This window comes from Triturus cristatus, chromosome 5_2 (genome assembly GCF_964204655.1).
Source record: "Triturus cristatus chromosome 5_2, aTriCri1.1, whole genome shotgun sequence".
NCBI classification, from domain to species: Eukaryota; Metazoa; Chordata; class Amphibia; order Caudata; family Salamandridae; genus Triturus; species Triturus cristatus.
The window spans coordinates 1,066,884,406-1,066,912,175 of NC_140588.1; the positions used below are offsets into that span (position 1 = coordinate 1,066,884,406).

Genomic DNA, 27,770 nt, shown 5'->3' on the forward strand with positions numbered 1-27,770 from the left:
TTTGGTCATGCCAAGCTTTTTGTAATTCTTGGCTTGCCCCAAGGTTTTTAGTTGCCTTCTTCATGTACTCTGCCATCCGGGAGCGGAGACCAAGTACAGTCCATCACATCCTGTTTGGGAGAGGTAACTCCCATCCCTCCTTCACCAGACATAAGGGTCCTCTGACAGGGTGCCCAAACAGAAGTTCAAAAGGGCTGTAGCCAACCCCCTTCTGTGGAACCTCCCTGTATGCAAACAGAAGGCAGGGAAGTAAAAGGTCCCATTTTCGCCTACGCTTTTCTGGGAGGCCTTTAATCATTCCCTTTAGGGTTTTGTTGAATCTCTCAACTAACCCATTGCATTGTGGGTGATAGAGAGTAGTGAATTTATAATTGACACCACACTCCGTCCACATTGCTTTTAAATATCCTGACATAAAGTTTGTATCTCTGTCAGATATGACCTCCTTAGGGAAACCCACTCTGGAGAAAACCCCAATGAGGGCTCTTGCTACCACAGGGGCTGTGGTCGTCCTGAGGGGTATAACTTCTGGATACCTGGTGGCATGATCCACTACCACCAGTATAAATCTGTGCCCAGATGCAGTTGGAGGGTCAAGGGGACCAACAATGTCAATCCATACCCTTTCAAAGGGAACCCCCACCACAGGTAGTGGCATCAGGGGGGCCTTTGTTGTGCCACCTGACTTGCCACTGGCTTGGCAAATTACACAGGAGCGACAAAACTCCTTGGTGTCCTCAGACGTGTGGCCAATGAAAATGAGGGACAAACCTGTCCCAGGTCTTGTTTTGGCCCAAGTGTCCTGCCAATGGGATGTCATGTGCTAGGGTCAAGAGGAACCCCCTGAACTTCTGAGGTATTACCAATCTCCTGGTGGCTCCAGGGGTAGGATCTCTAGCCTCAGAATATAGGAGTCCCTCATCCCAATAAACTTTATGGGACCCACTAGCACTCCCAGCAGCCTCAGCAGCAGCTTGCTGTCTGAGGAGTTCAAGAGAGGGGCAGCACTGCTGCTCTTTGCTCAGATCTTCCCTGGAAGGACCCCTGCCCCCAAGAACTCAACCTGGCCAGGCTCAAGTTCCTCTGGGGCAGTTTCTTCTTCAGGTTCTGCTTCTCCTCCTTCAGGAAGGGAATCTGAGATCTGAGACAGAGGGGAAGGCACAGCCTCAACCCTACGGCTCCTCCTCTTGGGTAGCATCTGGTCCATAGTTTCAGGATCCAGAGCTGGTTCAGCTTTATGCATTTTGGCCTGTGACCTGGTCACAGTAAATACCTCTGCAGGTATGCCCAACATCTCAGCATGAGTCCATAATTCCACTTCAGACCAGGCTGAAGTCTCCAGATCATTGCCCAACAAACATTCGACAGGGAGGTCTGCACTGACTGCTACCTTTTTGAGGCCAGTTACTCCTCCCCAGGATAAATTCACAACTGCCAGACTATGGTTGGTCCTGACATTGCTTGCATTGGTAACCTGGTACATTTCAGCCAGGATGATCTGTGCAGGGTCCACTAGATCCTCTGCCACCATGGTGACACTAGCACCTGTGTCCCTGAATGCCAAAGCCTGTTTGCCATTTATTATAGGCTGCTGTTTGTACTTGCCCAGATTACTGGGGCTCACTAGGAAGGACGTATCAAGGTCTCCCTCACAAACTAGCAATGCCTGTGTTGGTACTCTGACTAGGCCAGAGTCCACATCAGCACCCAGGGTCAACCCTACTACACCCTTATTCTGGTTACCACCTCCACCAATGACTGCACTAGGGAGAACAGGTGCCTTAGCGGCTGGAGTGGTGGTGGCTTGGTCTTTGGACTTGGTACAATCAGAAGTCCAGTGCCCTTTCTGTTTACAGAATTTGCACCAGGGCTTCTTTTAGCATTTTCCCCGTGTAGACTGTGAATCCCCACCAGTTGCAGATTTTCGGGGCCCTTGTGAAGACTTCTGGCCTTTTGACTTATCCCCACCTTTATCTGAGCCTTTAGGATCTTGCTTCTTGGTGTCACCCCCTTGGTTCTGGGTTTTCTGCCTCACCCTGGTTCTGACCCATTTGTCTGCCTTCTTTCCCAATCCTTGGGGAGAGGTCAGATCAGAGTCCACCAGGTATTGATGCAACAACTGGTTTTGGCAATTATTAAGGATCTGTTCTCTCATAATAAGATTATACAATCCCTTAAAATCAGTAACTCTACTACCAACCAGCCAACCTTCTAGAACCTTGGTTGATCAATCAACAAAGTCAGTCCAATCCTGAGTCTGTGCTTTCTGGGTATCTCTGAACTTCAACCTGTACTGTTCAGTGGTTAAGCCAAACCCATCTATTAAAGTACTCTTCAGGGCTTCATAATCATTAGCATCCTCTTCTCTAACAGTGAGGAGCTTATCTCTACCTTTATCAGAAAAGGAGAGTCACAAGATTGCTGGCCACTGTTTCTGGGGGACCTGTTGAACTTTACAGGCCCTCTCCATAGCAGTTATCCATTTGTGGATATCATCCCCACTCTGGTAGGGAGGAACAACCTTGGACAGGTTCCTATGGTCTGGAGTATATTCTCTACCTCTAGGAACACTGTTGCTGCCAACAGGGGGTTCTAACCCCTCTATTCTAGCAGCTCTCTGGAGCTCAAAGGCTTCTCTATCTAAGGCAAATTGCTTGGTTCTGAGGGCAAGCCTAGCTTCCTCATACTGGAGCATCTTGTACCTTCTTTCAGAGGAGGTTTCTCTATGTAAGTATGAGTTCCTCTGATGGACAGAATCCTTGTCAGAATGATATGAGTGGTTAAATTCCCTTGATAGGGACCTAGGCCTCTCTTCCACTCTGCCAACTCTCCTAGGGAGAATTCCTCTGTCCTGTGCAGATCCTTGTGAATCTGGCCCTTCAACCACAGAGTCCTGGTCATCCTGATTTTCATCATCAGACCCAGACACTGTAATTGACCCATCCCCTGCTTCAGACCTGTCAGCTCCTAGAGCCGACCTAAGGTCATCTGCTATTAATAGATCTATCAGGTGTAGGGCTGAGGGACTCCATCCTAGCTTCAGGTTACTTGCAACACACATGGCCTTCAAGTCAAAGTAGGTCATGTCCTTGTACTGAGGCTGGGTGGACCCACTGTCCTTTTGTGGCCTGCTGAACCTACCTTGAGCTGTAGCAAGGGTGTGCTATCCCTTCACTAACAGCTCTAAGTTCAGTAGAACTTATTGATACTAAGCTTGACTTTATATGACCTTTAGTGGTTTTCAGTTAGTAATTCAAATAGAGATTTTCTGGTAAAACAATGGCAAGCTGGAATCCCACACGCTGCCCACCAATGTGAGAAGTTGGCCTGGCATATGCTGGTCACTAGTTATAGTGGCCACCTTGCACCAGTCAAATTCGACTCTTATGGTAGATAGGTTTAAGACAACCTTTTAAAGAAAGCTATCCTAGTGGTAGCTGTGGAGAGTAGCCTTCAGGCTAAGTCTCAGAGGAATGTAAAGCAGCTTTTTTTACCTTATAGTCTCTTGAATTACCAAATGAAAGGACACCACACAGGTATATATATCAAATATATATGTATTTATTTCTAGACACTCTCTACTAATCTCTTTATGAGATTAGAAGCCAGGAACACATTCAAATATCAACGTTTCACAATAAGTTAAGCACAATTATGGCTGGGGCCCTAAGGGCGTACCAGACCATATACTAAAAAAATGGGTTAGGAAAGTCGACTTGCAAAATGACAAGGCCTAGGGCCTGTAGAATCGCTGGGGCTTCACTACTGCAGTGAAAGCAGGTAAGTAACAGACCCACGAGAGACACATGCAGTGTGTGAACACAGCCGCGGGTTCCCTATTGATTACAATGGAGCAAGTCGCGGGTTGATTTTTAAAGTTTTAGGGTACTTCGAGGAAGTCTACAAGCAAGCCACTTACAAGGTAAGTAACTCGAGGGCCAACACACACTAGGGCACCGGAGTGCACGAGTTACCTCACCCAGGGAAACCGGGTGCATAGGTGTCTTTTGGTGTCGGGTCGCGTCGCTGTTTTCTATGGAGACCAAAGAAGACTTGCTGCTTGCGTCGACTGAAGAAGTGTCCGGTGGAATCCAAGGATAGATTTGAGTTGCAGATGACCTGAAAATTGAAGGGACAGTGTTCAAAGTCACTTGCCAGTGACCGGTGGCCAGGAAGATGGATGACCACAGATGTCGGGTGATTTCAGGTCGTCGATGGTGTTTTGACTCTTCGCTCACGAGGTACAGGAGAGTTTGACGATAACCAGCAGCTGGATTCGGAGTGTTTCATGACGTCTGCAGCTGACTGCGGTGTCGGCAACCGGATTGGAGCCAACAAGCCTTGGCAACTGTAAGTCTTGTGTAGAGTGAAGAAAGTCAATGGTGCAGACCAGCAAGGTCTGAGGAACTCACCCAGTGAGGGTAAGTGAGGGCAGGCCTGGAGCAATTAGGGGAGCCCTTTGAGTCAATAAGAAAGTCTTTGGCGGACCCACAAGCTAACGGGCAAGGGATTGCAAAGGTGCCTCTTCAGGAAATGCTTCACAGGAGCCCACGGTCACTCGGGATGAGGTAGGCTTCTGATTTTCGCTGCAAACCCTGCTGGAGACTTGGGCCACAAATGGTCCAATGCACAAGTTTGTGGAACGTAGTGAAGGGGTTGCACTTGACAATAGTGCACGGTTCCCGGGTATTGCTGTTCCTCGTCACTCGTGGGGTCCACTCGCACACAGCTCTGCTGGGGACTCACAATGGCCGTCAAGAAGTCAGGAGATCCACTTCTGGGGCTGCAGGGACTTCGAACTCCGGCGGGATTGCGACCGTTGATTAAGGTTTTTGGTGCCTGCCAAGCAGGGGAGTCACTCCTTGACTCCAAGGGAGATTCTTCTGTCTTCCAAAGGTAGTGGAACGTCGAAGGGCCAGGATTCTTCTTTGTAGAGGGTCTTCCAGGGTTATCTGTTTTGCAATGGCAAAGTTTGCTATCTTATACTGAAGATAGGTGAGGGACTAGCTCTATGACCACTCCTCTAGGAGTGTCAGGGGAGGGGGTGGTTACACCCACTTCCCTTTGTCCAGTTTCACGCCAGAGCAGGGGCAGGTAGCCCCTGAATCAGTTTGAGCTGGCATATGCACAGAGGAGCCTACTGCTCCCCAGTGCAGGACTTCAATGCACTCTAGGAGTGCACCCACCCAGCCCCAATACACTAAATCCTGTCTGGAAGGTGGTGACACCTTCCTGTGACAGGATGCCTTTTGTTGGGCGTCCTCCACTGCGAGTTTCATTCAGCAGCAGGAGGGCAACCCGGTGTCTGTGCTGGTGGCATCCATTTTGTGATGCCAGGGCTCTTTCAGATTTCTGTCGTTTTACATGTCGTCCCCTCTAGAAAGGTGGGATCATACTCCCACATCATGGACTGATGTGGGGCTATGATTCCAAGTTGTTTGACACCAAACGCGACATATTTTGATGCAGTCATTCCAAAGTTAGCATTTTAATGCACTTAAGAGTATATGGTTTAACCGCATACACAAACAGCCATAGAGAATAGACTGTGGTAGCTGCAGAGGGGCCCTGCTCATGCAGAGGCACCCCCTCACATTGTAAACCAAGCACCCTGCCCTCAGGATTGATAGGGCCTGCCATAGGGGTGGCTGAGAGGTTTATATGTGTGTGTATGGTGAGATATAGAAACCTATACCTCAGTGAGGAGTGCTAACACTACCTCACACAGGCTGCAGTAGCAGGCCTGTGGTGTCAGATTGAGTCTGCTTCCCAGGGGTGGCATAATAGATGCTGCAGCCCCTGGTAGGCCTGTGAAGTGCCTATGCCCTAGGTACCGAAGGTACCATATACTAGAGGCTCATAAGATACCACAGTATCCAATCACTAGTGCATCTAATATGCACACCAAGTCGTTTAGAGAGAACAGAGAGACTGGGACCCAGCCAGACTATAGCCAGAAACCAGTGTACACATTGGAAAAAAAGTGGGGGTAACATAAGTGCAGATCCTACTCTCCTACATGCCCCATAGTACGATCCCGGGTCATGTGACCCTTAGCCAATAAAAAGGCTTCCACAGACGTGACGTCAGTTGGCGCGCAAACGCGGGAGCAGTAAGCACATAATAAAGGCTTGGTGTCGTCCTTTACATAATGGCCCCCAATACTTCACAGCCGTAAGTGGCGGGCTAATTTACCGGGCCTTGCGACACAACAACTGGCGACGAGGGTGGTTGTGCCCCGCTCCCCAGCTCTGTGACGGCCGCGATTGTGGGCTCTGTGCCACACGGTGCTCGTGCCACAGACGCACGCGACATGCCACGTCCCGTCAGAGGTGCGGGCCTGCCCCGGGGTGCCGCGGACCGGGAGTTTCAGCGGTCGGGTCAAGGACTTCACATCCCGCATCCAAGGTGAGAGCTGTCCTGCCTCCGTCACGGCACCTGCAGCTCACCACAGGGCCCGCAGCAACGCGCATACACATCAGGCCTCCACCGTTCCCTTCACAGCCCCAGCCTCACAGAGGCCTGCACGGCCAGGTCCACACCTCCCTCCTGAGACCGGAGGCGGCATACAAATTATCCCGCCAGGCCATTGCAGCGGAACAACCTGCCAGTAGTGCTTGTTGAAGCGACTGGATCTCGGTCCTGCGCACAGTAGGTCCAGCGCACATCATGTCATCCATTCCACCAATTCAGCCATTCGTAGTGGAGGGGCCTCCTTCGGCACAGGCACCCAAGTGGAAAGAGTGGGTTGAACGCCTGCTAATATTTTTTGAGGCCACAAAAGTTCACAAGGACCAAAAGAGAGCCTTGCTTCTCCATTTGGAAGGGAAGGACATTCATTGAATTACCATGTCTCTTACAAAGGCAACGCCCAAAACACACCACACCCTCATCAATGCCCTCACAGGGTATTTTGAGCCACTGGCGAACCAAGACTATGAGCGCTTCATCTTTCGCCAGGCGCGCCAGCTACCTGATGAGCCCCTCGACACCTTCCATGCCCGACTTAAGAACTTTGCAAGCACGTGTGGTTTCCGCGACGAAACGGAGGAGATCAGAGGGCAAATAAATCAGGGCTGTGTGTCGGCAAAGCTCATAGAATGTATCCTTGAGGAGTCAGGGAAATCGCTGACAAACATACTGACAATGGGGCGCACCAAGGAGTTGTCCAAAGCCAGAGCGGTCCGTATGGAGGTGGCGTTGCAGACGCCCGTCAAAGTGGAACCGGTTAATGCGGTGGCAACTCGGCTAACGGGCAGATACAGCAAGAAAGAACCAATGAACACTCCACCCAGGAACACTCGCAATTGTGATTATTGCGGCGGAGGGCCCCATGGTGCGGTCGGACTGTCCAGCGAAAGGTAAAAGATGTGCAGGCTGTGGGAAATTCAATCATTTTAAGAAGGTCTGCCACTCGAAGAGGTACAGGAAGCCAAGGCCAGCGGTCAACCTCATTCCGGAATGGGGTCGAGAGACAATTGACATGGATGATGACGAGGGAGAGGAACAGATGGTACACACGGTACACATGATCGGAACGGCGAATCGAAGATCACGCCGGCTTCCCCTGTGCAATATCAAAGTGGGCCAGCAAGGCATCACTGCAGTTGTGGACACGGGGGCCACCATAAACATCATGTCGGCAGCAGTTTACAGCACCATGTAGCCAGATCCCCCATTAGGCCCCACGATGATCACTGTCTTCGCATATGGACAGGACAGGCCATTGAAGATGAGAGGCAAATTCAAGACAATGGTCACCCATGGGACACGCCCCATTACGACCCTGGTATACGTAACGGAGGACGGACAGGGCATGCTACTGGGGCGCAGAGCAGCCGAGGATCTAGGAGTAGTAACCTTCGCCTTTGGGATACATCAGGAATCAGTCCAGCACATCTTAGCAGAGTTCGCAGAGGTGTTCAAAGGGATTGAAAAATTCAAGGGCAAAGAAATCCACCTCTACATAGATCCTATGGTAAAACTAGTAGCCCTACTCCATCGGAGGGGGGCTCTCCACCTGCGCCCACTTTTCGAGAAAGAGCTGAACAAGCTAGAAGAAGACGGCATGATTGAGAAAGTGACCGGACCCACTCCGTGGGTATCCCCAATTGTCGTCACCCGGAAGCCTAAACAACCTGGTGCTGTCAGTATATGTGTGGACATGAGGCTACCCAATGCCACTATCAAACGGGAACGACATATCACCCCCACAATTAATGACTTGATTGGAGAAATGGCCGGAGCGTGCTGGTTTTCGAAGTTCGACCTCCGGTCCGGGTACCATCAGCTAGTGCTAGATCAAACATCTAGATACATAACGACGTTCTCCACTCTTGTCGGCTTCAGAAGGTACACTCGGTTGAGTTTTGGAATATCCAGTGCCGCAGAGGTTTTTCAAAATGTCATTCATGAAGTGATAATGGACATCCCGGGGTAATAAATGTCAGCGATGACATCATGATCCACGCCAAAACCATTGCTGAGCATAACACCAGGTTGACCCAAGTACTACAGAGAATCCGAGAATCCGAGAATCTGGACTCACACTACTCCGGGAGAAATGCGTGTTTCTCAAGACGCAGCTCCAATTCTTCGGCTATGTGTTTTCTGCAGCAGGGGTGAATCCGGACCCGGACAAGGTCAGAGTTATCAAGAATGCACCACCAATGTAACTGAAGTCCAAAGCTTTGTCGGAATGGTCAATTATTGTGGCCAGTTTATTCGAGATCTTACGACCCTTACTCAACCAATTCGGGAGCTTACAAAGGACTCCATCCCACGCGCATGGAACGCGGAACATGTCAAGGCGTTCCAAGACATCAAGGCGGCTTGATCGGCTACCCCCACGTTAGCCTTCTTTGATCCCTGGAAACTGACTATGGTTGCGCTGGACGCTGGCCCAAAAGGATTAGGGGCTGTGTTGTTGCAACCAAATCACACTGAGGAGGACTAGGCTCTGGGTGGCCTTCGCCAGCCGCTCTCTGACTGACACGGAGCAGCGGTACTCTCAGATAGAAAAGGAGGCTATCACGATCCATTGGGGGTGCCGCCACTTTCATCTCTATGTATATGGGAACCCCTTCGTTGTGATGACGGATCACAAGCCCCTTTTGTCCCTGTTCTCAGGAACTTCGTCTAAACCGCCCCCCAGAATCGAAAAATGGATGTTGCAATTGCAAGATTACAATTGTCGGGTGGAATATCAACCAGGATCTCGGAACCCAGCGGACTACTTATCTCGCCATCCGAGGGCGGCTACGGCCCAGGTAGAAGAAGACGCGGCAGACACCGAAGAATACGTCTGCTGCATCACCGCTAGATCATGTCCTCTTCCTCTCTCCATAGAAATTTTGAGAGACAAAACAAACAAAGATGAGTGCTTGCAGAGAGTCAAGCAAGTCTTGAATCATGGGAATTGGCACCGTGCGAGAGACGAGTGGAAGATACTTACTCCCGAAGCACGATGCATCATGGAGAGCCTGTATCATGTCAGGGAGGAACTGCCTGCTTCGAGGTTACCGTTTGGTTATCCCGTCTTCCCTGACAGCACAAGTAGTCCAACTCGCCCATATTGGCCACCAAGGAATGGTCAAAACTAAGTCACGTCTGCGGACCAAGGTGTGGTTTTCCTTTGTTGGACGAAGCCGTGGTCCGATCATGTCAGTGGTGTCAGGCAACAGGAGAAACCCCTCACCCAACTCCGATAATAACTGAGCCCCGGCCCAGGCGCCCCTGGAAGTGTGTAAGTCTTGATTTTGGAAGTCTCCCAGACAAAAGACACACCTTCATGGCCATCGATGATCATTCGAAATATCCAGAGGTGGTGATAATCACGTCGCTGACTGCGAATGAAGTTATCATGAAGATAGAAAAAGAGATGGCTATACATGGAATTTTTCAAGAATTGAAAACAAATAATGGGCCGCCATTCCAGGGTCAGGAGATGGCTACCTATCTGACGTCCTTAGGCATCAAGCACCGGAGAGTCACCCCTCGTTGACCGCAAGTCAACAGGGAAGTGGAAAGGTTTATGCGGACTTTGAACAAGGTGATACTCATAGCCCATGAATGCCATCAGACTGTGGAACTTGCCATTTTTACATTTCTAAGAAGCTACCAACAAATACCTCACTCCACCACTGGGGTTGCCCTGGGGCATCTTTCCATGGGCTGGGTAGTTACCGATTCCATTCCACATCACCCAAGGTGGCGCCCGGAAGGTCCGAACGATGAGCAGGTTGATGCTCACAGACAGAGTGCACGTGCCCAAGTCAGCCGATGTCAGAGGGCTAAGCCAGCACAACTGAAAGTAGGGGACATGGTCCTGCTAAGGAATAGTCTGACAAAAAGCAAGTTCCAGCTACCGTATGAGAAGAATCCATGGGTGATTGTCCATCTGAAGGGCACTCGAGTCACGGCCAGGAGGGGTGGTGAAACGGTGACCCAGAAGATTTCCTACTTCTAGATTTTTCATCCATCACCTGATTCTCCGATGGGTCTGAGCCTGCCTCGGTCTGGAACTGAGGAAAGACTGCAGTCTGAAACTGAAGAGGAAACCGCATCAGACAACATCCAAAGTCCTGCCCCCGGTGATGGACTTGTACTGCATGGTGCCTCCAATGCCGAGCGGGGCCTTGATCCACCAGAGCTCATGGGAGCTTCTCAGACCAATGACGCTGAAGGAGAACTGAGTGGGTGCGGAAGCTCCCAATATCGCCTCACACAGAATCCTGAGCCGACTCGCAAACTGAAGGACTATTTCACGTAAGACTGTTCCGGTTTATCTCAATGTGTTTTGCTCCGCTTAGTACTAATGCAGTGACCATTGTGTGTTTATTTATTTTTGGGAGGAATGTAATGTCACAGCCATGAAGTAATGGGTGCGACCATTAGGGTCCTTGGAAGAGGACTAATTGAGAGGGGTGTTTGTGCAGCATCCCCCACGGGTTCTATGCACCATGGTACGATCCTGGGTCGAGTGACCCTTAGCCAATAAAGAGGCTTCCGCGGACGTGACATCAGTTGGCACGCGAACGCGGGAGCAGTAAGCACATAATAAAGGCTCTGCGTCATCCTTTACCTAACGGCCCCATTACTTCACAGCCGTATTCAAGCACCTTCCAAATACAGGGGCACCAACCGACTATGCAGCTGCGGTAATGGCACTTAACACGCACTTCGACCCGCAATTGAACCCGAATTTTGAGAGGTTCAAACTGCGCCAAGCCCGACAAAGAAAAGGGGAATTGATCAATGCATTTTACGCGAGGCTGAGGGAGTTGGCAAGTATCTACGCCACTGATGACTGCACTATGGATGAGATCCGCGCCCAGCTAATCCAAGGGGTAAGCAGCAAGATCCTACGCGGACTGATTTTAAGACAATTGAACATACCCCTCAATGACCTACTTGTACTTGTCCTGGCCAGGACACATGACCTCTCAGCAGCCAGGGTGGATGAGATGGACTTAGCCCTGACACGGATGACAGAGAAGAGTGTGACCATCAAAGCAGAGAGTGCGGACGCCGTAAGGACACGTGACAGAGGGAGCGGGCAGCGAAGCCGTCCATCCCAAGCCCTGAAAGGTCAATGTGGGTACTGTGGATGCGAAGAACACCCTGCCGAAGCATGCCCCGCCCAAGTACGGACATGCTCCCACTGCGGAATCCCGAACCATTTTGCGTCTGTATGCCAAAAGAAAAACCAAGGCAAGGATAGCAAAGAGAGCAGATCGATGCAAAGAATGGTGCGTCAGATGTCGAGCACCTCCCTTACACCCTCACGCAGCAAGGAAGAGAATGAAGAACTTTGGATGCTGAGTGGCCACCGCGACTCCCTCCTGCGAAGAAAGGAGAAGAGACTGAGTCGAGATGGGATGTAATAAGTTAGCGGTGCAGTGTTTAGCCCGGCATGTGCCAAAAATGTTGCACCCACGCATTGCACTGAGAGCGGCGCAGCACAGAAAATAAAAGGGGGGCGTGGCCGCACAAGGCCAGTCCAGACCCGACCAACATACTGGGTGTCCATGTGTTTATTGCTGCACGCAGCGAGAGTATGCTCGAGGGCCCTCTCCAAGGTTCTGGGCGCTTAACACCCTCTCTCTCCTACATGCTGCAATGGCGCTGAGAGGGAATCTGACAGTGTGGGGGAGGGCGGGCGTTTGGGCATGATTTTACAACACAACAAGGGGAGTGAGTTTTTGTTAATTTCGCATAACAAAAGAATTAAGCGGCTGCCGTTCTTGAACCTGAAGGTGCCTCACGCACATCTTAAAAGCCTTGCAGGAAAGTCGAGTCTGCAGTAGGACAAAATAATTACAAAAAATAGTGCTCACGGACACTAAATAAACATACCGTGTAACCACACAAGTAAAAAGCCCATCCTCATGGAAGGTTACAAATGCAGACAAGGCGTTAATAAGGAGGGACTATTAAGCCTATTAACGAACCAAAAGCAACCATTTAGAAAGGACAGCAACAGGAGTCAATTGAAAAGATGGGCGGAGAGTAGGCGGAGCTTCAAATCCATACCAAAGTACAGCATACCTTGCAGAGCAACGCATGCGCTGCCCAGGTTCGACCTAAAAGGGAGAGAGGGAAGTGAAAGAATGAGAGTGGGAGAGAGAGAAAGGGAGACAGAGGGAGAAGAAAGAGAGTCAAAGAGAAGATGGAGAGGGAAGCACAGCGATGGCCCATGTGGATGGAAGGAAGCCAGTAGGGCCTGCATCCTCAAAACATAGAGTAATACTGTGCCCTCAACATACAAGCGGTCATTTCAGTACACAGAAATCACTAAAGCCATGCTTCCATAAGAGCAAATATGGCACAACCTGCTTTCTTGCACAGGATGTACACTACGGAAGCTTACTGTATAGTAACATGCTTGACAATGACCACTCCTAGGTTAGGAAGACATTTCCTCCAATGGGGGGCTGATGACCCGATCCTCATATCCCTACACACAGGATACACAATGGGTAGAGTTGGCTATATAAGGCACATGATTTGCTACCCCTCCCCCTCCCAAGTGTTTGAGAGACACTTGGGAGACTGAATCCAGGAGAGCATTTCTGATACTGAGTGGAGTAGAGTACTTGAGCATCCTCATTCTGGGTCTAGGAATGCACGCTCAAGCTGATTCAATGTTTTATATTTCATAAATCCTACCTCTCCCCTGATACGATAAATAGCATTTTCCCGGGTGTTTTGGCCCTCTGTTGACACTGTTCATTTACTGCCGCAGATTGATGTCATATGCTCTGGAGCTGCCACTACTACCTAGCTTTGGGCGCCTGCAACTTGTACGGTCCTGCCTTGACTGCCATCTGGGGAGGCGTCCATCCTAGGCTTATTTAAACGAGTCGAAAGCAGCAGAGCGGCCACCTGAATCCTCCATTTGTGTCTCCTCCTAACTTAAAAGGGCTATCAATATACGATGGAAAGCGGCCATCCATCCCTCGCCCATGACCTGGCACCACGGCCACTCCTACCTTGCCCATGACCTGGCACCGCAGCCACGCCTCCCTCACCCATGGCCAGGCACCGCAGCCCTGCCTCCCTCACCCATGGCCAGTCACCACAGCCATGCCTACCTCGCCCATGGCCTAGCACCGTAGCCACACCTCCCTTGCTCATGGCCTGGCACCACTGCCATGCCTCCCTTGCCCATAGTCAGGTGTACACGGCCACGCTTCCTCGCCCATGGCCTGGCATACCGTGGGATTGTGCTGGGCCCAACTGGGAAGTAAAGTCCCACACAGGGAAGTGCTAAAATGTCTCCGTAAATATCAGACTGTCAAGACTGGGATGGGTTCTTGACAAACCTGAGGGAGAGGCTGTGGAATGACTTCCTACTTCCTTGTAGGAGGTTGGATATCCCACACGGTTTGGCCACTTGATCATGGGGGCCTTGTTGTCCATTCCCACCCTACAGATACACCTGATGGCAGCTTGGTCTGCATCCACAAGGTGGAGTCTGCACCCACAAGGCCAATGTGTCTGGATAGACATCCCTCACTGGGAATGGACTTTGCCACTGCCATCCATACACCTTTCTAAGGCTTGAGCTGTGATCCCTCCTTTCCCTCCCTCCTTACGCTCCATACTCTTTTGCTTACCCTCCGCCTTTACACTCCTCTCCCTCCCTCCTTACCCTCTCGCTTACCCTCCCTCTTTACCCTCCTTACCCTCTTGCTTACCCTCCCTCTTTACCCTCCTTTCCCTCTCTCCTTACCCTCTCGCTTACCCTCCCTCCTTACCCTCTCACTTACGGCTCAGAGGATGGGCCACCGCCCGCAGCCCCAGAAATCAGGGCTGGACCCAGCATACCCATAAAACGACTCACTTACCTTGGCGTTCTGGAAGAAGAAGTCTCGGGTCAAACTCTTCTGCTGATCGCGGCCATACATAAGCTTCACCCTGCTCTGCTCACTCTGGAACTTAATCAACTGCAGAACTACAAGTGGGAAATCAACACATGACTAGTTGTAACTTCATGGAAGAAACAATGTGCAAGCACAATTCTGTAGACGACAGCCAGACACCAAGCGAGATGACTAAAAATGAGTGAGGCTTTCTCTTGTGTGTATTGTCTACTGTACCTTCTAGGCACTTTGGGGAGTTAATCCAAAGAATGAAGGCTAGTGAAGTCCACGGCTGGTTAGTAGCCATCATCTCTCTTTTTAAATCTAGGGAAGGCTCTATTCGCCCACTGATTCAGTGGCCTCTACACTGCGGGCCTGATTCTCAAAGATTTTGCTGAGAGTTGGTGTGATTTACCCTTGTGGTACTCAGCGTTCCAAGACATCCTGACTCCTGAAGAAGGTGGTTGTCGCTCGATGTACGTTATGGGAATACAAATCCCTGTAAGGAAATCTTATCCCTTTTTGGATGAAGGAAGGCTAGAACATATATATTGAAGTGGAACACACATTATATGATGAGATTTTTGGATATACAACACAGGGTACTTCTAGAGAAGATATACCAGGAGTTTGGTGATAATTTAAAACCCTGATGACGTCTGCAAGGACGAAACATGTTGGCTGGGCTGATTGTCTGTCTGTATCCACAAAATAATAGAAATAAATCAAGAATTTTTCATCAAGGCCATTTGAATCCTGTGTATCACTAGTGTTTACTCCCATTGATTGGGGTTGGACTGATTATGTACATTGCTGATACAAGTCTGCAAAGAAGAAACGCGTCAAGATTATGACGTTTTGATATTGTTGATGATGGAAATATGATGTAAGAAACAGATGAGATTATTATGATATTATTACTATTGAGGATAATATATTTCTAGATAAAAGACGCTCCTGCTTTAGTCTGTGCTAACAAGTGTGTCTATGTGGTGATCACAAACAGTTGAGCGTCTAAGATCCTGTTACAAACAATATAGATAAATACCAGTGTGACTGTTGCCCAGCCTTACTGCCTTTTTTTGTCTTTAAAAAGCTGTATTACAGAAAGGGCCCTAGAGCAGCAACAGGCGTGTGTGCCCACTTTGTGAGCCTCCAGGTCACTTTGATAATACAGAACGGGCCACAGACGCTTGTGCGCCCCCTTCTGTAACACTGATAGCACTGATGCACATGTAACACCAGCACTACCTGGAGAGGGAGTTCCCACACTAGCATGGGGGTGCGGCCTGTGGCAAATGAGGGAATCCTTTTGTTCATGTTTGTGCCCGGCGTACTTGTCTAAAGGTGCACCATAGCCAATCATGAACAGTGTGCCTGATATATAATTTGGCTCCAGGACTATGGCACGAGTACTCCAGACTTACTCCTGGTATGCAAGATTGCCACTAGGGCAGCTATCTTTACTGTCTTTAATGGGTGAATATGTTTAATGGGTTTCTCTTTACATTGTAGAAGAACAAAACAAACCACATGGGAGGCGGTAGAGGCATTGAGCACCTGTGTGAACTTACACAAACATACTACATAACACCTTGACAAAGAAACATCACTGGTTAGCCCTTCGCACAACACAGAGTCTCTGCAAACTTCTCAGGTACATATAAATAGGTACGTTACAAACCTAGGCAGCCGCAAAGGTCATGAGAACTGAAATAGATCAACTTATTTGATTCTATTGAGGGGTCATATTTCCCTGTATGTGTTAGTGGAGTGGTACTTAATTTCGAACACACACCCATTTTTATTTGGTAAGTAAAGCACACAAGAACCCTTTACAGTATGATCATGTTGAGGGATTTTCTGTACAGAAAAAAGAGATATAAAGGGGTAAGATAAAAACAAAGGTATATTAGAGAGAGTCCTCTGCTCAAAGACTGCATGAAAAGGATGCATGGGAGGTATCATGAGTTCACCAAGTTTCGTGCTTGTGTATCTTCAATGTCACACAAGGAGAAGCGGAAAGACAGGAAAGTGGGATGCAGGAAAGTGGGATACAGGAAAGTGGGATAAAGGAAAGTGGGATAAAGGAAAGTGGGATACAGGAAAGTGGGATAAAGGAAAGTGGGATAAAGGAAAGTTGGATACAGGAAAGTGGGATACAGGAAAGTGGGATAAAGGAAAGTGGGATAAAGGAAAGTGGGATACAGGAAAGTGGGATACAGGAAAGTGGGCTAGAGGAAAGTGGGATAAAGGAAAGTTGGATAAAGGAAAATGGGATACAGGAAAGTGGGATACAGGAAAGTTGGATACAGGAAAGTTGGATAAAGGAAAGTGGGATAAAGGAAAGTGGGATAAAGGATAGTGGGATACAGGAAAGTGTGATACAGGAAAGTGGGATAAAGGAAAGTGGGATAAAGGAAAGTGGGATACAGGAAAGTGGGATACAGGAAAGTGGGATAAAGGAAAGTGGGACATAGGAAAGCGGGATACAAGAAAGTTGGATACAGGAAAGTGGGATAAAGGAAAGTGGGATACAGGAAAGTGGGATAAAGGAAAGTGGGATAAAGGAAAGTGGGATAGAGGAAAGTGGGATAGAGGAAAGTGGGATACAGGAAAGTGGGATACAGGAAAGTGGGATACAGGAAAGTGGGATAAAGGAAAGTGGGATACAGGAAAGTGGGATACAGGAAAGTGGGATACAGGAAAGTTGGATAAAGGAAAGTGGGAGACAGGAAAGTGGAATAAAGGAAAGTGGGATAAAGGAAAGTGGGACATAGGAAAGCGGGATACAAGAAAGTCGGATACAGGAAAGTGGGATACAGTTAAGTGGGATACAGGAAAGTGAGATAAAGGAAAGTGGGATACAGTTAAGTGGGATACAGGAAAGTGGGATAAGGGAAAGTGGGATAAAGGAAAGTGGGATAAAGGAAAGTGGGATACAGGAAAGTGAGATACAGGAAAGTGAGATACAGGAAAGTGGGAAGAAAATCCTCCATAAGCAAACATCGGGGTGTTTTTACTGCACGAGGACAGTTTGCAGTGGCGTAAACAAGCTCCTGTTCTCTTACTTTGTTCATGAGTGATGGTCTCCTCGGGGGATCCCATTCCTTTCTTGAAGATGGTCACCAGCCCCTTTTCCAGCTCCACCATCACTGTGGCCTTCTGTGTCTTACCCAGTCTGACCTGCAGTGAAAGAAGAACAAGGTCAACCCTGGGGTTTCCACAGAGAACTTTGGAAGAAGCCCAAGAAACGACGAGCCCGTCTCAGCGTGGTGCACATTCACAGTTCTAGATCTGCAACCGGAGATTCAGCGGCTTGGCCGTATCGCCTACACAAGTCACGTCCTGCACCTAACCCAAGGAATATCTCTCTGGTGTCTCCTACTCCACATCTACTTACACCACTTGAGCACAACTACTAAGGGGCATATTTACAAGGGGTTTATCTCCAAAAAAGCAGAGATAAAACTATCGCCCTATTTACAAGAGGGTGCTAACATGCATAATCGCATGTTAGCACCCTTTTTCCCGATGACTCCCTTTGCATCTCTAATGAGATGGAAAGTGGGCGTCACTGGGCAGTACAGCCTTGCATATATATCGCTGTAGTGCACATCGCGATATTTACAAGACTGCCCTACCATTTTAGCAGACGTTAGTTTTTCTCCAAAAACTAACGTCTGCTAAAGTCCTGACTTACCCATCCCTAACATAGGGGGTGGATTATGCTGCTACGACCACAGGGTCGTATCAGCAAGGTTATCGCCCTTTTGCAGGGAACATCGCTGGAAAACCAGCGATGTTCCCTGCAAAACGGCGATTTCCCATGCTATCTCTGGAATTTGTATCACCCTGTAGCAACGCGTTGTTGATAACGCGCTACCAGGGCAATAAATTACAGAGATAGACGGCGATGAATAACAAAGCGCTAAGCGCACTTTGCGTTATTCATTGCCGTTCCTTGGTGATATGCCCCTAAATACCTTCCAAATATGCCCAGATGACAGATCCACGTCCAGCTAGACAACATATCAGACAACTCAACCAACGTCCGAGCTTGCTCGTACCATGTGCTCTTCAGGATGAGTGTTCTCTACATAGACCTAGCCATAAGTTAGGTTCTAGTCATGGGAACAAGTCTGACTATCTATGCTTCGACTGGCGCATGGACTTAGGAACCCCTCCTCCAGCAGCTCGGAAATAAAGGAACCTGTGTATACTCCTTAACTCTGAACTTTCACTTGCTCCAAACAATTGTGCCTCTATCTGACACTGGTCACAGAGTGTGGCTCTCTAGATCTCTGATCATGACATGCCTGGATTACTGTAGCCCCACTCACACTGGTCTCCCCAAGAATCTCACTGCCAGCCTACAGGAACCAGGGAACCCCGCAGCAAGAGACTTCGATCAGATCAGAGGCCACGAATGAAGGACATTGGACTCGGTGACTAGCCCACCGGCTAGGCTTCACTGTCCTCTCATTGCCTTTTGTAGATGTTTATTCTAGAGCATGCTCAGTGCTCCTGACAAAATGCCTAAATATATACATTTGGTGGAATAGTCTGGAGTTCCAAAGTTTAAAGAGCAGGACATAGAAGGAATGGCTTCCAAGTCCGGTTGAGTGGAGTGAAGCACTGTAAACTGCAAGCGCGTGCTTGATCGATGGCTGAATCCAGCACGGTGAGTCGAACTTATGCTAGAAGAGACTTGTTCCGATTCCTTAGCGCGCTCAGTGAGTTCCCTACAGTGCGTTAATATTGATCCAGCGTGAAACTGGAAGCCAATGCAGAGACAACATAGCTGAACAAGGTGGTCCGAGGGTTTCAGGTGATGAAGTCTGGCCTTTAGTTTCGGACCTGTTGTGATTTGTTTCAGGGGAACGTGGGTGTCGATAGTTATATATCTAGGTGAGCGTGCACAAGCGCATGTGTAGCTTCAACTCTTTGGAAAAAACCTAGGTATGGAAAAATCTGTCTTGGGAATATTAGTGTGTTTGTAGAAAGTTTTACTAAAAAGTCTATCTGAGGTTTCAAAGTTAGGTCCACATATTACAGAATTCCTGGGTGTTTTACAGAATCTGTTGGATGGTTGCCTGACCTAGATCTGCTGGCCAGGATGGGATCTCCTATTAGTATGTAGAAGGGGCCACAAGAGGACAGTTTTAGCACTAAACAACTATCCTATCATACCTAACTCGGAAAAACAGACTAATTTCTGGAGAAAACAAACATAATAATTCTTGGAGATGCTAAGTCAATGAGATAACAAGGGGGTTAATGCACCCACTAAAGAGAAGGTAATATATGTAATTAGGAGGCTGAAGGTTACAGCTCCAGCAGGGCCAACCCATCCTCAGGTAGTCAGTATAACGCTCACTAGTTAGTTGGCTACTAGTTACTTGTGTTATTATATTAGTGTGATGCATGTAGTTATTATTCATACAGGACCCCAACCACTAGTTGAAGATATTAAACAGATGCATATAAATTCCTGTGTCTGCATCTAGGATTTGCTCACCTCAAACTTGTGGCCATCACAGCTGGGGGTGTTCGGGGAGTGCACCGGGGAGCTCGTACCAGAGATATTTGTCGTTGCCACAATGAGGACAGATTCTTGTAATGCTGTCAGAACCTGAAGAAAGAGAACCAGAGAGATTTACAAAGTCTCCAGATACCATAGAACTTCAACAATAATGTCATATTATAAATTAAAAATGTGACCTCACCTGTTTGTTAATGTAGTTACCATCAGCTGTTCCCTAGGGTAGTACAGCTGTGATGATTATACACATAAAGCAAAAGATATCAGTGTGTAACAGGTAGTTGGTGCTCTACAGGTGACCCTGGGCATAACAACGTTACTCACCTGTAATCCTCTGCTCTCTCTTGCTCTCTAAATTGGGACCTGAATATTACAATGTTTTAAAAAGTTTCTCTTTTGGCTTCAGGCATGCCTCAGTTGACTTGTGGCCATGTCTTCCTGAGGCCCACAATGCACTGGACTGAGCGTCGCCACACAGCTGCAAGCTTCAACAGAACTGACGCCGAGTGATGCAAAACCCTGCAAAGCCGCGCCACATTACTGCCGGCTTCATTGGAACCGACGCAGAGCAACTCAACTCGATGCAGGGTCTCACATTCCTTACCGGCTTTCTTAAAGGAAGTTGATTCATATTCTCTAGTCTCGGGTTACAAGTTAAATATTGATAAATGCGAAATTTTGCCTTTGTCAAAATACATTTTCAAGGCTGATTTTTCCCTTTCCAACTTCACTTGGAATCCGGCTCACATTAAATATCTAGGTATATGGTTTGTCACCTCCATTAAATCATCAATCGACCTAAACTTTAATAAATGTATTGAGAAACTTAGCTCCCTCACGACCAAATGGCACCCTTGATATCTGTTTTGGTGGGGACGGCTCGATACTATTAAAATGATGCGAACACCTATCGTCCTTTATCTTTTATCTAACATTCCAATTTCCATTCCCATGAAATGGTTTCACAAAATTAATTCCATCCTTACTTCTTTTCTTTGGTTAAACAAAAAACCTAGAATGTCATTATGGAAGTTGTCGCGTCCGAAATCCAAAGGGGGTGTTCGTTTCCCTGATTTCCCTAAATATCACAAGGCTTTTTTATTAACACACTTCTGCAAATGGTTATCGATTCCTTCTCCAGAGCTTCACTTATGGATTGATCTGGAAAATTCCTTCCTTTCACCTTTCTCTTTCCAAGAATATTTATCTTTTACGAGAAAACCGCATAGTTTACACACCTCAATTATCAAATACTCGTGCATTAGCTTAAATAAAATTCTTCCTTATTGAACCACATGATTTTAGTACATTCCTTATAGTTCAACCATTTGGCACAATAATTTTATCCGTGTTAAATGTAAACCGATTTACTGGAAAACTTGGAGGGACAAAGGCATTTTATGGGTACATCAATTATTTGAAGATTACTCTTTTTTTACCTTTTCCAAAGCTAGTGCGCTTTTTCATTTACCTTCATCATTTTCTAATGAAGTTTCAATTTTATGTTCTGTTATTCTGGACTCTTACTCTTATTTTCAATCCTTACCTACCTCGCCTCCATTATTTGATCACTCCTGGCCAACTATTCTATGCATATCACCTAGGGCCTCTACCCTTTACACGTGTTTATTATCTCCACTTTTATCAAGAGATAAAACAAAGATTGAGATTGCCTGGGAGACAGATCTAGATATACATTGGCCTATACATATTTAGGATAAAATCTGGTAAAGAATTAGGAAATCTTCCAGGGCTGCTAGCACCACACAAACTCTCTTCTTTATTTATAACAGACTACTTCTGACACCAGTCACCTTCCATAAAATGCACTCTGATGCTCCTGACACCTGTTGGTCTTCTTTATCTTCACGGGCTGATATTCGGCATTTACTTTTTTCATGCCCTCACGTTTTACAATTTAGGGAATCAGTCTGGTCCCAAATTAACACTGTTTTTAGGACTTCCACCCCTCTTACTTTTGTCAATATTTTCCTAGCCAGTCTCTCTACGTGTTGGAACAAACCAAAAGTTCAGATTCAAATTATTTACCTATTATTAGCCACCGCCTTTCAGCAGATCACAAAAAACTGGAAAGATGCCTCTATACTCTCATATTTAGCTTGGTGGTATTCCGTGTGCCATAATCACAGACTTCAGACAACTTTTGTATGTCCCATCTCTCTGAAGCATAAGAGGTTGCTTTTATGGTCTCCTGTTACAGAGTTTTTAGACAAAGTGCTAAGAGATCCTTTGCTCCAATACCACATATTAAAGAAGTTGCTCAACCTCCTTGATTTCTTAGTTTTTGTCATTTTGTTATTTATATTTCATATATTGTACCTTTATCTTCAATATGCAATTTGTTATGATTCATACCTGTTCTTAATTTTCCTTACACATTTTGCCCTTGTTTTGTACCCTCCACTCTTTCATGATGTTTTGTTTACCTGACATTTGCAAAATGCTTTATACTGTTTATCTATGATACTTTGACATGTGATATTTTCGTTTTATCCATTGTGACATACTTTTAATAAACTTATCTTTTGAAACCTAAGGATGCAGGTAGGTTAGTTGTCAACTCCTATGTTAAAGAGTCGTAAACAGACCAGTTCTACGATACAGGTAGATTGGTAGTCACTTCCTACGATATAGAGTCGTAAACATTCTGCTTCTAAGATGCAGGTAGATTAGTCTTCAAATCCTGTGAGATAGTGTGCTGTGCTTATTCTGGAGTCATAAACAGCCTGCTTCTATGATGCGTATTGAGTAGTAGCCAAGTCCCGTCATATATATAGTCGTAAACAGTCTACTTCTAGGATGCAGGTAGATTAGTCTATAAGTCCTGTGAGATAGTGTGCCGTGCATATTTTGGAGTAGTAAAGACAGTCTACTTCTAGGAGGCAGGTAGATTAGTCTACAAGTCCTGTGAGATAGTGTGCCGTGCATATTTTGGAGTCGTAAACAGTCTACTTCTAGGATGCAGCTAGATTAGTCTGCAAGTCCTGTGAGATAGTGTGCCGTGCATATTTTGGAGTCGAAAACAGTCTACTTCTAAGATGCAGGTAAATTAGTTGTCAAGTCCTATGTTATAAACTCGTAAACATTCAACTTTTTAGATACAGTTAGATTAGTCTAAAAGTCCTGTGAGATAGTGTGCTGTGCATATTTTGGAGTCGTAAACAGTCTTCTTCTAAGATGCAGGTAGATTAGTTGTAAAGTCCTCTGTTATAAACTCGTAAACATTCTACTTTTTAGATGCAGTTAGATTAGTCTAAAAGTCCTGTGAGATAGTGTCCCGTGCATATTTTGGAGTAGTAAAAACAGTCTACTTCTAGGAGGCAGGTAGATTAGTCTAAAAGTCCTGAGAGATAGTGTGCCGTGCTTATTCTGGAGTCATAAACAGTCTACCTTTAGGATGCAGGTAGATTAGTCTACAAGTCCTGAGAGATAGTGTGCCGTGCATATTCTGGAGTCGTGAACAGTCTACTTCTAAAATGTAGGTAGATTAGTCGTCAAGTCCTATGTTATAGAGTCGTAAACAGTCTAGTTCTAAGATGCAGGTAGATTAGTTGTCAAGTCCTGTGAGATAGTGTGAAATGCTTATTCTGGAGTCGTGAACAGTCTACTTCTAAGATGTAGGTAGATTAGTCGTCAAGTTCTGTAACCTGGGGCAGGTGTATGGGCTCCAAGGTCAACAATTTAGCCAGGGGTAGAACAAAGGGGCCTGCTTAAAAAACAGTCTGTGTTAAGGGCACCCACCCTGTGGGGTCTTCCGGGCCCCTGTCAAGGACTCTGAGGGTGGCGTCTGCAGGGAAACACAAAACGTATTTATTGCATGATTAATAATTATTTGGTACCTAGTGATCCCGTTTGTGTATGTTTGTTTTGTAACAAGCATCCCTTTTGACTCAGGAACAATTACAGCAGCTTAAGGGCCTAATATTGATCAATAAATATTGAATCTCCCCTCTTTTCTATTTCCCTGATACTGGACCGCATTCCTCCAAACACATGCAGCATAATTAGTTGATAAACCTTTGCAGACTCTACACAATATCTACAAAATATGTGAAAAAGAAGTGAGTAGAATACACGACTATTCAGGCATCATTCGTCAAGGTTCTATGTATTTAAGAACATTCCTGCTTGTACTGCACTTTTTTAAATGGTGGACTCAGTTGTATCTGGAGTTGAGGGAAAGATGGGTCTGCGGTACTTTCTCAGGTATGGAAATGGGCATGCTGGTTGTGCCCAACTGGCTGGGCATGAACTGAAGATCTGTGCATCTAAGGATGCAGATGTGAGTTCTGCCCCTTCAGAGAGGTGGTAATGCACGCAGGGGCCTACCTTCTTCTCGAGCGAGGACAGCAGGCTGCTCAGGGTGGAGATTTTACAGATGAGCTGCTCCAGGTCTGGGTCCAGATCACAGGAAGCCTAGGCCAAGCACGAGAGTAAGTTATGAATGGAAGGTGCAGAATGGAGGAAATCTATACAACATACTCAGAAGGTTTCTAGAAACACTGGACTTAAATGTACTCACTTCAACCATCTACACATAGCATATTTGACCCCTAATAGAATTAACAGACTATTTGACATGAAAAGAGCACCCAGACCCAGATGCTTGCAGGAAGGGGCCTTATTTATGAGGCCTTGCGTCAGTTTTACACTGCCGGTGCATCACTTTTTGTGACCCACCTGCGGCGTAAAAAATGCACCGTGTTGCACCATATTTACAAAATGATGCATTTAGGCAGATGTCTCACTTTGTAAACCCCTGCGCCACATCATACTTGCGTTAGGTATAATGTATGCAGGGCCAGCTTTAACACTGGTGGCGCCCGGTGCGACAATGTTTGTTGGCGCACACCAATGGCCACCTCTGCCATGAATTTCCTCACTAGCACCCTTTAACAGTGCCCCTCAAGTCTCCGTAACCACTGTCTCTCAGATTAATTTAGTTTTATAGCGCCACTCTGAATACCAATGTAAGGTGTCAAGGCATTTATCACACACACATTGCACAAAGACAATCATATGTGTGTAAATCAGTGCACAGAAAATGTACACCAGACAGGACTACAAGGTGTAGTGTGGGAGTGACATGTCATCGATACTGGTAGGCAATATAGTTTAAGAGTCCTTATTCTGGAAAAGCACACATTCAGCATTTAAAAACGTAACACCATTGTTAGGGGTTCTCTTAAATGATAAGAATTGTTTTCTACCCAAATAAACCCTTTGGGAAGATTAGGATAATGAAAGACTGGGCAAAAAACATATAGCTCTAACATATACCTTGCAGTTTGTATGCAGCTCTTTGATGACAATTAATAGCTTAATGTTCTATATGAGGATTTTGACTTACAAACTACAAATAACAAAAAGAGCTCTTTTTCGGAAGCAGTAACCTACTGACCTATTTACATTATACGCATTTGGTTATCAGCATGGTCCACGTTCTTAGCAGCAGACATTTTAACCCTCTGCACTGCCTTTCCATGAGTCAAAATCTGCCACAAACCTCCGGTCTCTTTCCAGGAACACGCTATCTTGACGTTTTAATTGATGCCTGAAAATTGCTGGAGGCCATGAACACAGCAGCAGGTGCTTTTAAATTGTGAATATACCTGCAAAAATGACACCCCCACCCAACGTCAGCGCCCGGTGCAGTGGCACCGATCGCACGCCCTAGAGCCAGCCCTGAATGTATGCAGGGTGGGCGTTCCCCCGCAAAAAACCTTGTAGAAGTGGTGCATTGAAATATATGAGATTTCACTGCGCCACTTCTAGGACGCCATTGAATCAATATCTTACACCTGCCTCTCAGCAGGCGTAAGACTGACGCAGGCCCTTTCACATGGGGCTTGCCCCATGTGAAAGGACACATTGCTGGAATTGCGTCACTTTTGTGACCCACTCCAGCAATGCGTCACTGTCGCGCCTACAGATACGTCAGAAATACTGATGTATCTGTAACTCCTTGCGTCATGATGTGTCATACAGTAAATATGACGCATCCACCATGTCGCAAGGAGGGCGCACTGAGAAGTGATGCATCACTGGTACCACACAGCAATGCGTCACTTCTAATAAATGAGGCCCAGGGTATTTTGATATGGTCTAAGAGCGCCCTCTATTGGCTTACTTTGTCATCATGAGCCCTCACTTTAGCAGCTAGAGCAGGGGTGCCACTAGGAGACTAGGACACCAGTTACTTCTTTATAGTCCTCCCATGTGTGCAGCTGACGAATAACACTGTAATAGAGTAGGGGATTTGAGCTAAGCGCTGCCAGATGAACTAAGGGCCACAAAGATGATAGAAAAATGATGAAAACAGAGAAAAATGACAGAGCAAGAATGGCAAATAGCATCACAGAGAAAGGAAATGCAATGATGGAAGATAAAAAAGAGATGAGTACTACCAGGGGGTGAAGAAAGAAGGAGAAAGGTAGGAAAGATGAATGGAAGGTGGCGACTGGGATTGGATGACGGTGCCTGTGTGTAAGAGCCCAGAAGGAGAGAGATGATATGGCTCTCGGTCCATTTCAACTTCTGGACTTTCCTTTTACTACCCATTGGAATCCAAGGCTTTTGTTCAATTGTTTTTATTGTGAATGAGAATTACAAGTCCCAGAATGCTTACGTTTCTAAACTCAAAGTCTATGTTATGTGATGCTACCAGTATTTGTAGCGGTAGACTGCCCAAGGGCTTCTTGACACTACTGAAGATGGAGTTGTTCGAAGAGCCAGGTCTGCAGCTTCTTGCTGCACTCACTTCTGTAGTTCCACAAGTAGCTGAACAACTGTCTCTCTGAATAACTCTACGGGGACCACACGCCTACACGCCCACTCAAGCGCCTGGATACCTTCACGGGTGATTAGTGCGCTATACAAATCGGCATAGCTTTACATACCAACACAACCTGGGGGAATATAAAATGGAGCAGATAGGACTCTAATTTATTGGTTAAAAAGACTGGTCTGCAGCTTCTTCTACCCACAAGGAGAGCGGGCATTGCACGGAAATCTGAGGGGGTTTGTTTGCTCCCAGAAACCAGAAAAGGAGGGGAGGAGCTATGAATGGTCTTAGGCATGGTGATCAGTGCTTGGTAGTGTCCTCCTTTCTATGTTGGAAGCCGGTAGGGGATCTGAGAGTGGGGATGATGAGGTCTCCACACCTGGACCCTGTCAAGACGCGGCATTCTGCACCGGGAGCAGCTTCCTGAGGGAGATCTCTGGTCATCTCAGGTAGACATCACTTCCATGGTGCAGTCTTGCTCTATTTACGTTATTCCTGCTGGCCCATTCAGTTCAGGTGGGATATCGGGGAAGACATTTTTATAATCTTTATTTTCCAAAAGCACAAACTTGTTACTTTAGCAATCTGTGTTTCCAGGGACGTCAGAGTCTGTAATAATGCCAGGATTGTGAACTGCCTTTACCAGCGTGCGTGGAGTGCCCAACGCCAGCAACAGGCCGGGCGCCACTTATCCAGGCAACTTTATTGATTAGTAGTTCTGTCTTTGAAGGGTTCAGTTTGAGAAATGTATGAGCCATCCGTGCTCTTACACTGGGTTTGAAATAGATCTTTGTGTAGGAGATTTGCAGGAGGTTGATTCAACTGTCGAGCTACAGCTGTGTGCCATCAGCGAGCATGTGGAACTGTACTCACCAAAATGGCACCCAGTGCGACCCTATATATGTTGAAGAGTAATGAAGAAAGTACAGGTCCCTGCAGGACACCAAGGTGGAAGGAAGACGGCCTGTGATTGGGCTGAGAGGAAAGACTGAAACCATTTCAGGGATTGATATATACCCATTATTTCCAACAGTAGCCCTAAAAAGGTGTTGGC

At 46.9% G+C, this 27,770-nt stretch overlaps 1 protein-coding gene across 2 annotated transcripts in view; it reads right to left on the minus strand.

The window, feature by feature from the left end:
* Positions 1–27,770, minus strand: part of LOC146829678 (phosphatidylinositol 3,4,5-trisphosphate 5-phosphatase 2-like) — a 737,141-nt gene that overhangs the window by 283,294 nt on the left and 426,077 nt on the right. For both annotated transcript variants that reach the window (XM_085608354.1, XM_085608353.1), the window contains exons 8-11: positions 24,262–24,348; positions 19,888–20,001; positions 17,438–17,552; positions 14,352–14,458 (exon numbers count right to left, since the gene is read on the minus strand). In XM_085608354.1, the coding sequence (XP_085464480.1) occupies positions 14,352–14,458; positions 17,438–17,552; positions 19,888–20,001; positions 24,262–24,348 (423 nt within the window). The remainder of the gene's footprint in view (positions 1–14,351; positions 14,459–17,437; positions 17,553–19,887; positions 20,002–24,261; positions 24,349–27,770) is intronic.